Source organism: Cygnus atratus, chromosome 8 (genome assembly GCF_013377495.2).
Source record: "Cygnus atratus isolate AKBS03 ecotype Queensland, Australia chromosome 8, CAtr_DNAZoo_HiC_assembly, whole genome shotgun sequence".
In the NCBI taxonomy this organism is placed as follows: domain Eukaryota; kingdom Metazoa; phylum Chordata; class Aves; order Anseriformes; family Anatidae; genus Cygnus; species Cygnus atratus.
In genome coordinates this window covers 23111413-23129871 of record NC_066369.1, presented here as the reverse complement: position 1 = coordinate 23129871, position 18459 = coordinate 23111413, and the positions used below count along the sequence as shown (strand labels likewise).

Genomic DNA, 18459 nt, shown 5'->3' with positions numbered 1-18459 from the left:
CATGTTCTTCTTTACATAACTCACTGAGTGTTTCACCACTGTCATGTGAACTAAGTAAAAAGGTTTGGTCATACCCCATTTAAAAGAAAAAAAAAAAAGCCCTTTTGATCCCTTGTATTGTTCAGCACTGAATTACTGGCACTACACAGCATTTTCCAAATGCTGCCTCTTATACAAAGGAGAGAGCTCACATTAAAAGATTGAAAGTTTTTTCTCATTAAAACCAGAAACCTGAAGAAGAAAGGTTATATGCTTTTGTGAGCTTTGTCTAGTATACAAGCTTTGGGAAGCAATTTTAAATCATAATGCAACAGCAGCCAGTTCAAATGCCTTCTCTTTTATACAATGCAATCAATAATGCAATTTGTTCCACCACAAATCTGTAAGTATAGCAAAAGCTAAGTTCTCCTACTATCACTGAAACATTCACTAAAATTTTTAAGCACCATGTACTAAAAAAGAAAAGAATATACATATTTGTTTAAACTTAATTTTAAAAGCCTACTTTTTCCAACATTTGCTACTTTATTAAAATATCTCTATTACACTGACTGCTCCACAAACACCTGACTCAGGAACTGTGTATGGGGATTTCTGTCCACTCGGAGCGTCTGCAGAGCAGTGATCGAAGTTGTCCTTATCACATAAATAATAAGTGACTGCTGTGGAGTCACTTGAGGGATGTCAGTGCAAGCAACACTCAACACCACAGCTACTTCCATATGGGGGTCAACTGAAGCTGGTAATTAGAAGTAAGCTTACACTACCACTATCTTTCCTACTACACTTAAGGAAATGAATAGGGGTTTAATCTCAGAGAAATGCAAGCTGTTTCCATGTGTATGACTGATTCTGTCAGAGAAAAGAGAGTTAGCTGCCTGTTTATACGACTTCCACAAGGGAACAGCTATATGTGCTCAAAACAAAGAAGCATCAAATAAAGAATAGCTGTACTTACAAGCTTCCTCTTCTAGGTAGACTGAGCTCCTTCTGGAAAACAGAATGAAAACGCAGAGTTAATTTTCTGTGCCAGTACGTATTATCCACCTACGTATCAGCGAATGGCCAAGGCCGTGAGAAAACAGCGGTTTGCACCCAAGCAGCGGAAGTGAGGGAAGCCTTGGGCTTTCAAGGCAAGGGTTTCACTTTGTGCTGTGATTCTGTGTTAGCCAGCAACCCGGCTGTAACCTGTGTCAGCCAGCAGGCCGCAGCAGGCCGCAGGAGCAGGCCGCGGCCCGGCGCCACCAGGTGGCAGCAGGCGGCCGCGGGCGGCCGGGGGCAGCGGGAGCGCGGCGGGGTCCCGGAGCCCTCCCGTCAGCCAAAGCCGGGGCGAGGACAGAATCAGTCCTTCTCCTCGTCAGTCTCCCCGGCAAGCCAGTGCAGGCTTTGCCTGGGCCGTGCAAGTGGTGGGCGGAGGACAGGATGCCTGAACGAGGCCTCACAAACGTACCCAGGCAGGTTCTGGGGCTGCTGAATTTCGGCTTTTCACACCAAAATGACAAGTATGTGGCCAAGTTCAGTTCCTGACTTCCAGGGTACTGACCTAACTGATGCGTTTTTCTTCCCCCAGAAGAAAAAAAAATCATTTTTTTTCCACTGAATATTGAAGAAAGTCAATGGAAAAAAAATCCATAAAATCTGGTAACCACTCTTCCATGTTTGGATACAGCGTACGTGCTGATCTAAATGATTAACAAGGTTCCTGACAAACCGGCAGTGACTGCTTTGCTAAGTCATACCCGGGACATCAGTTCAAGTTGTTCTAAGGTACCAAAAATTCGCAGCTACTAGAACTAAAAAAAAATCAAGTCCAAAAACATGCTCCTCTTATTTTCAAGTACGAGTTCTCTGAAGTTTGAGATTTCGTTACAGCTTAACAGCACCGAGCAAATTTCATGTGTGAATTATCACAAGCCTGACAGCTTACAGCATCAAGAAATAAATTCCTGTCATCAGACAAACTTGTCAAGATCTAATCAAAACATTTCAAGTATGTAAGATAATAAATCATTAGCATCGATAACAGGTTGTATGTTTTATATTCTGAAAGGTACTTCTTCCACTCTCATTTGCTCAAAAGAATTAAAGTTTCCAACTGTGAAGTCTACATAGCAATGACTGCTCTCTGCCACTACAAATAGAGAGATACATATAATTATTATGTGCCATATCCTATGCTGTGTTTATGTACAACAGACATGCATATATATATATATGTATCATCTCTCCTGTGTTTTTTCATTTATCCCCTTTAAAGAAGACCTAACAGAACAAAGGTGCTTAGCAGGGTGTGCCTCTTCGAGCCAAATGCTGTGCTTCCATTTCTTCCCAAACAACCTGCCCCAGAAATTCTCCAAATGGATGCACTAAGCTCTGAAATTTCACGGTACTGGCTGAAAAAGGAAAACAGCGACCTTTAAGTCTCTTTATCTACCTTCTAATTTTTGAGCCTTTAGGTTCATGTTTACAAGCTGTGCTCTGGTCATGAGGGCTGAAAGAGATAACACTTCTTTGTAGCAGCAAGGCTCCAGTAATTGAGACTCTGACATACAGACAAAATACCACGGGAATCATGATCCAGTAATAGGAGCGGACGAGCCTTCTCTTTCCTCTACTGGACATTTGTTTTACTCGCATAATAAAAGCTTTAATGCTCCTTATATTGTAGCTGTTTCTGGAATAAATATACACAGGGTTAAAAGAAGGATTTGGACTTTGTTCATGAAATTATTTTTTTGAAATCTGTGATCAACTGAGTTTCCAAATAAAGACGAAGAAGTACTACCAGATGACATCTCAATGCGGTTGAACTATTATTCTATCCATGTAGCAATCGTTTTCACTCCGTACCTCCACCTTGACAAATACAGTGCAGCTGTGGGATCAATAGGCAGTAGTTCAAATTTAATACCTCTGTGCTCTAGACAACAAACAGCACAATCAAAGCAATCAATTTTTATACCTGTTGTTCCACTATGCCTCATCTCATATTAGTCTTAAAATCCCCTTCAAAAGCCCTGTCAACCATGCACCAAGCCGTGCCCCCACTCCCCCAGCACTTTCCCTTCCCTCTGGAGAACCACCAAGCCCCCACCCTCCCAGCTCTTCACCTCCTTCTGCTTCTCCAAAGCAGAACTGGTAGCAACACCGCTTATAATCCTCTGAATTAAATCGTGAATGGTGGAGCCGAGGCCAAAGCATCAGAGCTGGAGATTATGTGATCGTGAGCACCAGAATTATCAGCTTTGCTCCTCCTGAATCACCAGTGAGTTGGTGTCTACAAAAGTCACTTCTCAGCAAAGATGACAACAGACAATGCCCAGAGGTGGCAACACGGAGGGAGCAGACCGCAGTCAGAACTGATGCCCAGTTTCAGGACGCTTCCTAGGGGCTACCGCCTCTCAGGAGAACATTGCAGATCTCCAAGGGATGGAGTGGACAACAAAAATGCATACCAGGGACAGGGACGTGTTCACTGGGGGAGACTCAGCTGGATCTTAAGATGGCTTAACAGTTTAATGCGTGCAACGGGACCAACTGAGAGTTGAAATCTAAAAATGATAGGGTAATTTCAAATATATGAAGTAGCTCTGCAAAAACGCTGATTAAATAATTACACAAAATATAACAGAAAAGTCCAACAGCATTTCACAACTACCCTATAAAAGCAAAATTCTGCTCAGAAGCAGTTTTATAATACAGACTAACTGTTTTAGATACTAAATGATGAGGGAGGAGGTGTGATTTGACTGGCTTCCACCCACTCCACAGAGGAGTCTGGCATTACATGTCCATGCATCCTTTAAAAATAAATCCTATTTAAAGACGTAAGATAACCAATAAAAGAGTGTTGAGCTGCGACTGCTTGGTCCAAAAAACTATTTACAAGGTGCAGATGTAACCCCTTAAGTAAACATGCTATTTTATCCTAAAAGGCATTCCCATACTGGAGCACCCTTCCAGTGAGAACAACACATGAACATTGGGGATTTCGGCTGTCCTTTTCCAACAGCACACCTGCTTCCCTCAGCACTTTAGGTGCCTGCGCCTGTACACATCACCAATATTACTCCAGCCAGCCTCCTTGCTGCCTGCTCTCTAGGTTAACAAAATAACCCTCTAAGTAGAGCCTTACTTCTTACATCTGACTTACGTGAAGTGATATATAGCGTAGGAATATTTTAAAACATTGTTCCACATTATTCACAAGGAAGTTTTGGAAGTGGAAACAACCAACCACTTTCACAGACCCTACGTCACTAAAAAATAAGAAGCATATTAAATCTTGCAGTGCCCAAACGACAACAACAGGCTGTTCTGAAAGTTAATCTTTGCATCAGTTCTGTATTTCAAGGCATAGTTATTAAACACGCAACCTGATCTCTACATGACAAAAGAAGCAGAAGATTTTCCGATGACTAGTTAAAAATGAATCTTGGGAAAGAAATAAAGCATCATAGAATTATCAAAAGCTGGGTCTGATACCCTCCTTCAAAGAAGTTCTTTATATTTGTTTCCTCCTATCTTACCATCTCAAATAATGTAGATATAAAATCTGTTAGAGGCTGTAACACACTACAGTTCAGGTTTCACAATAAAACTAGATCCTCACTGGCCCTGTTATTTTTCAGGCAGCAAGCCTGAAGCAAAAAAGAGAAAATATATTCGCCATTTTAAGCATTTTTTGTTTGTTTACATAATATATAGTTTAGTGAATATATCCTGAAAATTTATTCTATAGTGACCTCTTGTATACAGAAACTGTTTTAAAACAAAATTGTTTCACAGAACAGAACGAGTGCTGGCTTTTTGCATACATATATATACACCACGTAAATGGAACTAAAGTCTGGAAATCTATTTGTTCATTGACCTACAAGACAACCCATATCTTTTAAACAGATATGTTATAAAAGTGTGAAGAAAACAGGAGCCCATCACTCAAAATTGTCACTTTCTCTCAATCTTGTAATTTGTCCTTGAATATGTAACTGCACATATGGCACAGACCCACAGGCAAAGCTGGATGCTAGAGCCTGCACTGATGGCAGCTTAAATGTAGTCCTTTCAAATTACAGTGAGGCCCATCACTACCTTCAGGATGTTCCACATTTTTGCCAGAGCAGACAGCATGATTCCTGAGATTCCCTTCGACCTTGGCTTTCTTGCATGGTAGCTCACTATCATACCAGTTGGGACAATATGCAAATATTTTTACAGCTATAACAGTAAATACATTTCAGTTAATAAGTTAATATTTCACAGATGATGAAATTCCACTGACACTCATTGACCTAGTACCATGCACTCATGTTTTAATTTTTTTTTTTCCTTTGCTGACTATGTTTGCTTTAGGGTATCTACCAACCAGCAGGGGATTAATTAAATCTCTTTCTATACATAGCCATTTGCATTACAGAAATGATATAATGAGGGTTAGAATCTCCAGTTCTGATGGAAAATACAACCTGGCCAGGCAAGGACAAACTGTAATCCATCCATCAGATTAACAGGAAAGAATTTTTCATGGTGATTAAAAATAAACCACCCCACGCTAAGCTTCTCTTTCTCCTATCAGAATCTGTCAAGAAAAATAATTTCCTTCCTTTTACCATATCGTTGTAAATGGTTATTAAAACCAGTACTTCTCAGTTTCTCTCTCAAGTAATGATTACATCTAAAATTGTTTGCCAAACTCATCAGCAAAGAATTTCAAACAGAACACTAAAACCATATCTGTACTGAATGTCAGATTAACCTATGAAGTATACTGCAGATATTATTTTCTATCATATATTGTCTTTTTAGAAACTAAATTCAGAATCATGTTGTTAAATCATCTGCTTAACTACAGAGATATTTAAAATACAGAAAACGAATACCCAAACACTTTCCACTGTCATTCAAAATATAGGGAGGATGCTGAGTTTAATTCCCAGATCCTTTTCAACACAGTACAGGATTTATACCTGGAATTGCACAAATCCTGAACTGCCAAGCCAGTATTACACATCTTCCCATATTCCCAGTACTAGCCAAACTGCCTGGAACGGACCTTTCCTAAGAAATCTCACCTTCATGGCCACAGATGCCAGATCCTTCAGGACAATGTGCACGGCACTAGAACAGTTACTGGTATACCTGTTCACCCAGGGTTATTCTAAAATACCCTACAAATTCAAAGCAAACAATGTATTCTTTGGATTAGTTCCCTACCTCAACAGAAGTTATCTGTCAGTAGAAATATCATTTGCAAAGTACATTAACACATAAAAACAACTGTGGGAAAAAAACACACAGCTGTGTGGCTGACAGATGACACCCCATTTCTCTAAATAAACACTTGATATCAGTCTTCAGACCAATGGGTCAAGAATCAGCCAATGATGCATTTAATGTCTGCAGCATCTTCTGGCCTTTTCCTCTCTTCAGGTAGAAATCCCTTGCTAGGCAGCAAAAAAAAGCCATTGGGTTTATTTCAAATTATAGTTAGTGCAGAGGAAAATAAAGCTAAAAGCTCCTTTAAACATTAAGCAAAATTCTCAAATACAGCAAATTATCTCCTCGTCCCCATGAGCCCCCCTGCCTGGGTAACACAAAGTTCTTCCTTTGTAGGTAAAGCTAAGGGTCCAGGTCACATCTGTGCATTAACCTCTCAAGAATATATGGCTCCAAAAGTTGCCCACTAACCTTTCAGATCACTTAACCTCAGGGCTTTTCATAAGATTAAGACTATTGGTTACTTGACCTAAAGTAATTACAGAATACATCTCAAAATAGACAAGAATTCACACTTTTCTCAGAATATTTTCAGTGTCTCCCCTCCTCTCCTGTGTGGGTGTGTGTATATGTATATAAATAGTTATTTTTTAAGTGAGCTGGAGTGTCTACTCCATCTTATGTACATTACATCATGTTTTGAAGCCCAAAATATAACATTGCACAGTACACCACAGACCTGACTGAACCCACTCATGGCAACAAACACGTCTGAAACCACACATCATGGCCTGGATAGGCAGATGACAATAAAAATGATGCATGCAAACCACATTCCCAAGTGGGTGAGCTGCCCAACCCCAGGAACAGGGCAGCTGCCACAGCTGAGCTGCAGATAATGTGCAGAGTAGGCGTTTTCAGCCAAGGACAGGGTGGTACACATCACTCACTAAACAGAACAATGAATGACTTGCAATTCTCCAAGTCTCATTTCCTCCACAGGATTCATTCCTATCTCTTATTTGGGACTAAGAGCAAGGGGTCAGTCTAATTTCATGCTATCAATAAAGCAGCAGCCTTTCTTTTCACTCTAAAGAAAATAGCCAGTTTCATATTTGATCCCAAGCTTTTCATCTGAGGTTAAACAGTGAATCGTTTCTGAAAATTAAAGACACCTGAGAACCCTGGTCAAATTAAGAGTGGGTACAGTAATTCAGCTGTTCAGCCCTAAGGTGTCAGCAAACTAATTTACTATCAACTTCATTGTTTTCCTCAAGGCTAAAAAAACCACCTACAAAAAGCCACTACAGCAGCAGCTCTCTTCAACTACATTTGCCAAAGTTACTTTTAAATAGCACGTAGCACATAAAAGATCATGTTTTCAAGTGTAACTTCATTTGCAGCAAAAAGTAAATTTAAAGATTTAAATTTTGTAGCCCAGAGAATTGTAGATGATGCAAAAGCATGAAACAACAGCAGAGTAGAAGGCATATTTGCTGTCATAACAGTCAATATATAAATTGCAACAGTAATAGATTCAGAAAACCATGATGGTAATGAACAAGCCACCTAAAACGTATGGATGAACTACATAAAAGGCGAGATGCAAGGTAGTCCCATGTAAATAAAAGGCAGGTTATACTTTAAAATCTGAGAAATAACGTACTTAACAAATGGTTTGTTATATACATTACATTTTTACCCAAATTAGCCTAAGGGAGAGGCAATATTGAGAGGGAATAAAGCACACAGCTCCGACAGCTCATAATCTTCCTCATTACTTAATTCTTCTTTTCCAAGGCCACAGAGCAGATTACTGATCTACCCGGTGTGTGGAACAGGCTGCCCAGCACTGACCAGACGTCCAAAACAAGGGGAGCAACTGTTCAAAATCCTCTTTCTTTTTGCCAGACTGCACCAGTTCCAGAAATTTAAGTCAAAAGGTCATGCTCTACAAAATTTTGGAAAATGCAGAAAAGAAAACAGTGTCATCTCAGAGACATACAGGACTGCAGTTGTAACGCTATTGTTAGAAACTGCTCTTTAAATTACTCTGTCTTGACTTGCACCAAAAATTCCTTCAAGACTGGGCATGCAATGATCACAAGGAAACAGCCACAGCTGCTAAAAATGCCAAGAGCATTACAAATAAACAAATCCACTTTTATTCTCTCCCTTGTTGGCTCGTACTAATATTAATCTATGATTAAGTCAATTGTCATTTCTAGTACACACACATCTACTCCTTAAAAGGTTGTTTCTAGAAGAACTGACAACTGACATCAAGGCTACTGACCACTAATTTTACTTAAAATCTTTAAGCATCTTTTATTGATTTTAAAACTCATGATACTCAAGCCCAGCATAATTTTGGTGAGTTGAAGGTTTACCCTCCATAAAAGTTGTATAAAACAATGGGCATCTCATCAGAAAACTGGACCTACTCACCAGCTCATATCAATTCAGTGCACTGCTAATAATACGTGCTGTGAACAAAGACCAAAGGTTACAAAGAAAATTATATTGAAATACGTAGGTTGAGAGAATCTCTGACAGTAGCTAGAAAGAAAAGGCACATTGTCAGCTCCATACCAACGTTATCATCAGGCATCTCATAACAGTCATGAGCCCTGTTTATTCTGTCGGGTTTCTCGCTGACTCCCCAGTCACAGAGTATTTGGGAAGCAGACAGGCAGAAATGAAGTTAGTCCTTTTTTCTTGAGAGGCATTCTGCACGTCTCCATTTGCTTTGTCAAGTTAAGCTAAGACTTTTGACACATCACCAGAAATTTATCTTTACAACAGCATATTCCTCAGCTAATTTAGACAAAAAGGAAATCTGTATTGGATCAATCTCTCAGCTTAGCAGCCCCTGAAAGCAAGTTTCGTAACGGCAAACCTCTGAGAGAAAGTCCTAGAGAAGAGAAACTTCTCCGTTCCTCAAAAAGCCTCAGCAATGGAGGCGTCTCCCATCCTGCCCTAAAGCTGCACCAAGTCTGTTCCATATAGATCATGTGAAAACACTCTCAGAAATTGGAAGCATAAGCAATCAATTTTAAAGATATTTAGTAATTAGCCCTAAAAGGAATTCCAAGCATATAAAACTCCCTTGCCTTCATCCAGTGTATGACTGATAGCATCTGTAACCTCACGAGGCATCCATTAAGTTTAGTAGTTAATTACATCTGCTCTGAATGGACATTATTTACAGAACAAGCAGATGTAATTTTTCATTGCTTAGCTAGTCTACGCGAGGCACTTCAGCTTACCCCTCTTGAATCACTGCTTCTCAACAGAAGCTGGGAAGGAGGGACAGGCAAAAGGACTTGTGATTGTTTTTGCGAAGGACCAGTTACAGACAATCATCAGCTTTCTGAAGAAACCCATGTACTGGGCACCGTAAGAAAATCTGGAATAGGCAGGTGCCTGCAAGTATTTATTTATGTCTTTGTAAGAAGCCAACAGAAGTCTAACTTCTCTTTTTGCCCTCATTAGTGAATGGCACAATACTGCTCATGTCCACTGGGCTTCAAATTGCAGCCAAACTGAAACATAAATCCTTCACAGAAGCGATGAAAGAAAGAGCTCTATTGCTTCATTCCCAGACAATATTTACAGCAAAAGCGAATAGCCACAGAAGTTTTGTATTTGGATTATGTATATAGGAAGAGATTAATCCCCTGGAAATATGAGGTGGTTGTATGCTTAGTGTGACTCACTTCAGAGTTACAACACGAAGCATTTCCACAATGACTTTCTTAAAATTAATTCTGGAAAACAATATTTTCAGTGAAAAACGAAGATTAAAGTGAAACAGGCTCTCCTATCAGCTTTCACACGTACTTTTAAACAGATGTTTTATTTGCTTAGGAACACAAATTACCATAAAGATATTTTTTTTAATGGCAATTAACTACTCTTCTTAATTTTGATCACGTAAATAACTGTAGCAACCACCAACCTTATCCTAATTTTAAAATGACAATCTCGAGCTACCTTAATTTCAAGGGAACAACACTCCCTGTCATGTTCATATGTGACAAGACTCTGAAGGTGAAAGATAAAATGCAAAGTAGAGCTAGGCCAAACCCGAGATTAATTCACGGATCAAACTGAGTGTGGTGAAAGGTTTGTACTGGTGTAGGCAAGACAAGCTTCAGGCTTAGAGTCGGCAAAACACATCTTAGGAAAGCAACAGCTACTGCTTTCAAAATGAAAGCCAGCAGAGCTGGGAATCATAGGCACTGGCTGACCACATCCCTCAGTGTATTTTTAAATGACCACATGCAGGCCTGCCCTTCAGGAATATCACAAATTGTGTCAATGTCATGTGAATTCAGGTTTTTGGATCTCTGATTTCTTGTATGAAAACCCATTTGATCTTTCATAACTTTGTTTCTGAACAACTTTACATTTAATACAGTTGGATATTTCAGACCTACTCGGTGCCAAGAAATCTGTTTCAGAGCAAAGGAAAATTCATCCCCAATTACAGGACTGGTAAAATACAGACATGCACTCCCAAAGCACATGTTTGAGAAACTGCAGACTGTGCCTAATGACTTTTAGTTCTGATGGGTGATTAGTGGGCTCTGTAATGGACTGACAGAAACAGCTGATTCTATTACGAGGACATGTTCTGGCTAGGATTTTCTCTCTGTTGCATTTAAATTATAAATATGGACTCTCTTGAAAATAAATGAAGACAAAAGATATTAATCAGTCTCTAAAACTTCTGTCTTCTGTCCTTTACAATACTTCAAATTAAAACAAACAATGACTTCATCACTGGGAAAAGACTCTTAGGTATTCTCGACGGTCTGTACTGCCATTATTCTTCCATACTATGAAGCACACAGGTCTCTTCATCTTTAAGCCTACAAGCCTTTTGGATGAAATTACAAGGTTTTGGCTCATCCAGATGTTGGCTTCAAAGGCAGAATTTAAGGAATATTCCACTTTGTACCTATGGGCAAGCAAGGAATTTGCAACACTTGCACATTCATCAGAAATTGTCACTGAACAGTTCTTTTCTCCAAACAGGACTGAGAATGGGATTTTGCCTGAAACTGATAGATTAAATAATAGCTGATCTCATCAATGTCCCTGTTGATACTTTTGGGTTCAATTCAATATATGCTTAAAGCATTCAGCTTATAATAGCTTCTGGGTAGTGAGCACACAATGGTTTTATTTCAAAAAATCTTTAATGCATTGTTTTCAATTCAATGTCTTTAAGGTACTGTGGGAACACTGGAATACCAGAGCCTACGCCCATGCTTCTCTGGTACACACCTCACACAACACACAAAAAGAGATATGCACCGGAAAGAAAAGTAGCACGTCAAGTGTACACCACAATACAGGCCAACTTCTAGGACGCCTAAAATATGAGCTACCGAAGTGGTGCAAACACCAAAAAAACAGCCATGTATCTCTGTATAAGCTTTCCCACAGCTGTTTTTCAGCAATTTTCTTGCATTTTTCTTTTACCTATCCCATTCCATCAGCCCAATCCAATAGCTTTTCTCAGAGTGGAAGTTACAGTTCTGATGTGCTTACCTCATATGTTAGAGGATGTTTTGTACAAAAAGTATTTGTCATAGATCTTTAAACTCTTAATTTTCATTATCTCCCCATTAACAAAATAAGAACATTCATAAAACTTTTTGTATTTTTGATTGAGAGGAACCACACTACACAGAAAAAGCTAAAAAGCTGTAAGTTTAGTGACCATCTGTGAAGAAGTATCCTGAATAGCTTGCAAAGAAAGACTTGAGATTTAACTTTTCAATAGCCACCTTCTACCTATACGCTGTTTGGCATAACGCACTTTCTCCATCAAGAAAATTCTTACTTATTTGTTTAAATGTTTAACTCCTTAATCCACATTTAGATATTAATGTTTGCTCTCAGCCACCCTGGCCACGACACACCTGCAGGCTGTATGACTCACCGAAGTCTCACAAGAGAAATGCAACCTCAGCAGCCAGAACAAAGGATTACTAAAAGAATTAAAAGTGAGCCTGTAAAATCACTCATTGCCTACAAAAGCACACCTGAGTTCGGCTCATTAATTTCCCTCTAAGTTTACAAGCCCAAAGTAATCCTGGCGCAGCTTCCAGTGTTATTGCAGATTTACATGTGTTAAGTGGCATTCTGGACTCAATATCTGAGTCTTTCCTCATTTATTTGACAAAAAAAAGATCTTATTAATTCTCCACCATCTTCTCAAATAACGAATTAGACCATTTTTTCCTGCAATTTACTTTGATAGGAGTATTCATCTTTAAAACAATTTAAAACATTAGCTTGACATTTAAGAGAAAAACTGAGAGGTCACACAGACAAGAAGTACCAGAGAAAGAACACAATACGTATCTTCAGAGGAAAAAGCAGTTTTTCTGATGTAGTGTGTCCTCTGTCTCGTTAGTAGATGAGCTCCTGTGAAAGCGCTTTGCTTTGTAAAGGTGGTGTTGGCAGGTACTTCAGTGGGAGGTAAAGCACCTCAAATCACACTCCCCCCCTCTCCTGAGGCTACCCAGCGTTTATGCCTACTCGGCTTAAATTGTAACGGCACAACTTGCTTAAAAAAATCAATGGACATTACGTCTACTTATTTAAAAATCAATATGTGTAATAGATTAATAAAATATTCTATTAGAGATTAATAAAATATTATTTAAATTTTCCCAGTAATTATAACCCAATATTTATAGGCCTCTTTCTACTCAAGTTTAACAACAAATGCAGACGTACACAGAGCATTTAGATGTATTCTGCTGCTAGGAAGCAGAAGTTACAATGTAAACAAACTATAGAGAATCCATTTGTAAAACACCTACTGAAGAGTACTAAACTTTATTTTTCAGTCTAAATGCTTTGATTTTTGCTAATTTCAGTACAATTAAATATACTCAAATATGTAATTCCACTGCCTGTTCAGTCTTAGAAAGATAATGAACAAGACATAAAACTGACAAAGCAACTGATTCACAAAAAGAAGATAATATTTCCAAAACAATGCAGGGACTTCAATGTCTGCCCTTAATTTCAATGGAGAAAGTGGGAAACCAAGTTCATTGCACTGTCTGAAAATGTCCATCTGTGTTTTTCTTCATACAAGTCAGGATTTTGCCTTGATGGGTTCAGGTATCCCTACCAAGGTAAGTCAGCCTCTGGAGCCTAAGGAATGCAGGAGGCAAGAAAGGGCAGGGGAGGAAGGGAAAAAAAAAAAAAGCACTCCAAAAAAAGGGCAAATAAACTATTTAAGAGCAATATACAGAAACAGCAGATGAGACTGCCTACAATACTGGTTGGTTGTGACGTCAATGCTGAGCAACAGAGCAAGGCAGAACCTAGAAGTGCTTCCACATTAATTGTAGAAGCTTGAAAAACAAACCAAGTTATACTTGGCATCAAACAACCACCCTCACATAACAGGCATCCCAAACACCTGCCCAAAGGAGGACAACCTATGGGAAACAGCACCGTCAGTATAAACCTTCCAGGAATGATGAAATAAGATGCATGGGCAGAGAGGTGGCTCCGTACACGTTTATCAGGATGAAAAATATTACAGCAGAGAAGTATCGTTGAATCTCTGTGGCTGGAAAAGCCAGAGTGTAATAGTAAAAATTCATTCTTAGCACTATGTTACCAACCCCCTGAGCAGGACAGTGACAGCAATCAAGAAATACTAAATAAAGTTAGGGAAGCTGTGAAGTCATAAGAATGGAAGATTTCAGTTGCCCACACAGCCTGGGCCCACACCTCATTAGGATACGGCAGAGAGAGAATGTTTTGGGCACAATAAATTATTGTTTCCTGCAAGACTACTCTGAATTCCAAGAAGCAATGCTCTTTTGGATTTGTCCTCTGCATTTGTCCTCGAGTACTCTACGTTCTTTTTACTGTTTAGTGCCCACAGTATGATTCAGTTGTGAGGTGCAGCATTCCTCCTAGGCAGATGCCGTCAGGTCCAAAAGGCTGATCAGTTCCCATCACATCCAACCCCTCCTTTTCACACCATCATCCTGTCTGCACATTCGGGCTGCCCATCTCTGCTGGTCTGCAGAGCCCCACACGTGGAGCTGGCAAGTTTTAGAAAGCGGTATCACAGACATTGCGGATCTCAGTGTCCTGCTTGGCAACCTGAGTTCAGCCTCAAGAGTACCCCTCCTCTAACATCCCATACCACAAATCCAGCTAATTGCATCTGCTAGCAGAATCTCCAGCTATTACAATCTGCTTCTCCTTAACCTTTTGGATCACCTCTGCTGCAGGAGCCTCCTCAGTAGAAGATGCAGGGACATCGCCTGGAGAATGGGTCTCGTCTAAAAGACTGGATCCATGCTTCTGAGCAGGTCTGCCCTCTTTCTCAAATGCACGTCCTCTTCAGCAGCACAACCACAGCTAAGACGGGAATACCCTGTAATGTCTCTATAGGTCTCGTCTACAAACCTCTCTACTCCTTAAATTGCTCCAGTTCAGCTACTCTCAGCTTAAATGAACAAACCTATTCTCTTAGTGCTGGAAGCTCCATGAACTGCATGCACACATGGAAGGCCTACTCCTAGATCACGTAATCCGATATATTTTGAATTTTCTTTAATAGCCAGAAAACCCCCTACTTGGCCACTAGATTTCTACACGTATCTTGTGCTTAAACTGTGTTAGGTAGCAGAAGCTACTATTAATTAAGCTTCTCCTTTTAGGTGACAAGTGACAGAATGGAAGGAAATGACTTCAAGTTGCACCAGGGGAGGCTTAGATTGGATATTGGGAATAATTTTCTCACAGAGATGGTGGTCAAGCATTTGAACAGACTGCTTAGGGAAGTAGCAAAGTGCCCATCCCTGGAGTTATTTAAGAGGTGTGGACACAACACTAAGGGGCATGGCTTAGGGATGAGATGCAGCAGGTCAGGGTGATGCTTAGACTTGGTGATCCTGAAGGTCTTTTCCAACCTAAATGATTCTATGATTAATTTCTTCCTAACCTATTCTGCTTTTTCAAAGCAAATTAGAAATAGGTGAGATATCCAAAAGCAAGGGTATTGTTCGTGTTGTTTAAAATAGTGACTTGAGGCACTCTCTCTCTCTCTCTCTCCTGTGCCAGCCAATCTTTTTGCTGTCTAATGTTCCCTGTATAAATTAGAGAATTCTGCTACTTCAACTCTTGTGTCTCTGAACAGGCTCAGCATTCGCCATATCCCATATGGTAGACAAAGCTGGGTAATGTTTTAAGTGTGTGATATGTGTCACACGAACGAGTTTAAAAAATGCAGAAGATCAGAAGTAAATAATTGATTTTATTACAGCAAAATGCTAGATAGGAGACTTGAATGTTTTCCATTAATTCCAGCATACAGTACATTAGCATATACTGCACAAGAGCAAACATGTAGATTTGCTATACTTCCGTGGCAATTTGAGAAATGTATTAGGTGAGTGGTCAACACAATGCCAGCACCGATATATACACAACTAACTTCTCATACACCTATGTAAGGCCAAACTAACACTAATTTCAAAAAGAAAAGGTGAAAAACTGTGAACAGTTCACTGAAGACAATGTACAGCTGGAGCTTGGAAAAAATGCAAGCAAGCTGTTAGGCAGCATCAAGGACAGGATGAGCATAATATGGAAATTACCATAATGCCATTAACTCAGTCAGAAACACAGCAGCAGCCATGCCTGGTTCTGGTCATGCCATTCACAAAGACAAATCCCAGGCTTGTAGCTGAGACAGCTTGCTACTATTCTGAAAATTAATTTTGCTGTGTAATATATAACTGAGCCTGAAACTAGAAAAAATGGGACAAAACTATCTTCAGGGCTCCAAGCGCTGAATTTAAGGAACGGCTTTTTAGAAGAGAGTAAATAATTTGTCTTTCTAGACAAAAGAACAGAGGGATCTTCGAAGGCCTGCAGTGTGACAGCACAGGCAGTGCTTTCCATAGCCCAGCACCAGAGTTTCTGCAGTACAGCAAAAAGAAATCAAATTCCAAATGCTGGCAGCCCCCATTCCAGCTAGTAGTCTCCAAAAGTAGTCTTTGGCTGCAGTGATGACAGTCTCTTGGATTCATTGAGTAAAATCATATGAAAATTCCCATGGAAGGAAAGCTACTCAGAACAAAGGACAATGCTGGCATGAGAACTGATTCATAAAATGGGTGCATTTAAATGTGCTGGAAATCGAAATAAAAAGTTTCTGATTTTCAGCTGACCACATTTCTGAAACTACAGCAATACAGATTATGAAGTACCAACACTCCCCATGGTCCTAAAGAGACCAAATGATAAAATTGGACAATATATACATTATTCCATGCACATGTGTACACACACAACACACACACAATTTCTATGAATAAACATGCATAATACAAAGAAATTCTATTTCCTAGGGATATATGGAAAGTTCACACACTTTAACTTGGACATATGCAAGCTTCAATGAAACCAGAAGAGCAAATCTTGTTCCAATGCACTGATGCAGCACAGACTGTTGTATTATTTAAAACACACCTTCTTTTACAGCTGACTACTTTCTTTGGAAAACAAAAGACTTAAAAGCCACAGGTTTCTGGAATGCGATTTTTAGATATGCGATCTATGGAGGCATTCAAAACTGGCCTACAATATATTTAGCAAACTGTTAAATCTCAGTACAGAAGGAATTCTCCTAATCTGCTTAAGGACAGGATTTTTTCAGAGTCAACATGGCCGCTGCTTTATGCCTGTGTTTCTCTGCATTAAGCCTGTTTATTTTTTGTTTTCTGTTTAGTTTGATTCTCTGGGGGGGATTAATTGTTTTTTTCTTTTTTGTCCTCATGATAGGATCGCTTTATCATCTGATTTTACGGCTGCCATCGCCATTTTCTGTCAGGGCACTTTTTTGTTTGTTTTGTGGCTCATCTTCAGTGAATCCTCTCTAGCCAAGCACAACCTTTATGGCTTTTGACTCCACTTAATACACTACAGGATATCTTATGAGAGAGAAGTTGCAAGAGTATCAGCCCCAATTTTCACCAAGTGAAGACTACAGGAGGATCCGCCTGCTGCTGACACAGCAAGGTCCAGGTGAAATACTTCTTAAGCCACAAATGTGTCAGTTGGGATAGATGAAGGTAAATCACCACGTCTTTTTACTCTAAGACTAGAAATCAAACTGTTGGAGAAAACACAGTGGATGGATCAGGATTTTCTTCCAGAAAATCCAGAGGATTTTTCATCTGACTGATTCCACCAGCAATTACTATCAATGATTATTTAGGGTTTTTGCATCTCTAAATAAAAAGGCTTTCATTATTAAAAAAAAAAAAAAAAAAAAAGAATTAGCACCTCTATGTTAATTAATTAAAATATTTCATTTAATTTTGGCTTGGTTATTAAACTTTGGATTACACTTTTACGATACGGACCTTGGAAATACACTGGTTGATTAATCTCCACTATTAGAGCTGCAGTAAAAGGAGAGTGGCAGATCTCTCCTGATCAGCTTCCAGACATGAAGATGCACGCTCCATAAACTGAGAAGGGATTATTTCAGATCTTCTAACACTGATTGCTGGGTGTATTGTTAATATATCATCATCTCATATTACTCCTAAAAATTACAATTCTATGTACTCTGGAATAAAAAAAATCCATGTTGCCTACCATCGAGGACAAAGGGAATCTATACAGTATGTGGCTGTCTTTTAGCATCAGGTTGGAATTACGTCAAATTTGTATCTATGTCTCTAATCTTCCAGACCAAAATAGGCTCTATGATTTTTCACCTGGACTAAAAACAAAAGACCTTATTAACACTAGTAATGTTAGCACTTTTCTTCTAATGTTTGCATTAATGCTTGTATTTTTCATCTTGAGTTAATGCTGGCTACTGTCCCCTTGTGATAGCTTTACTTTGTTTATAGTCAATCCTGTGGCATTAGGTGCTTTAAGTATGATAAATGTTCTATTGCTTACTTGAGACTCATATTTTTAGTTTAAAATTTTCATGAGCTGAGCTCTGTATTATGATTTTATATTTCTACTCAGATAGCTATTACACAAGTTCTTTAAGGAATTATAATTCACATTCTGATCTCTCTTACACTATTTAACATGTGTCAAAATAAATAGTAGAAAAATCCTTTTGAATTCAAAAGAGTATCTGCATGGATATTGCACAAACCTTTATCAAGTAAAATACTATTTGAAGATTTCCATTCCAAAGCAATTACCACT

At 39.2% G+C, this 18459-nt stretch overlaps 1 protein-coding gene across 4 annotated transcripts in view; it reads right to left on the bottom strand.

Moving 5' to 3' along the window:
• Positions 1–18459, bottom strand: part of MAST2 (microtubule associated serine/threonine kinase 2) — a 192420-nt gene that overhangs the window by 109292 nt on the left and 64669 nt on the right. For all 4 annotated transcript variants that reach the window (XM_035537681.2, XM_035537680.2, XM_050712246.1 and 1 more), the window contains exon 4: positions 959–990. In XM_035537681.2, coding sequence (XP_035393574.1) covers positions 959–990 — 32 coding nt within the window. The remainder of the gene's footprint in view (positions 1–958; positions 991–18459) is intronic.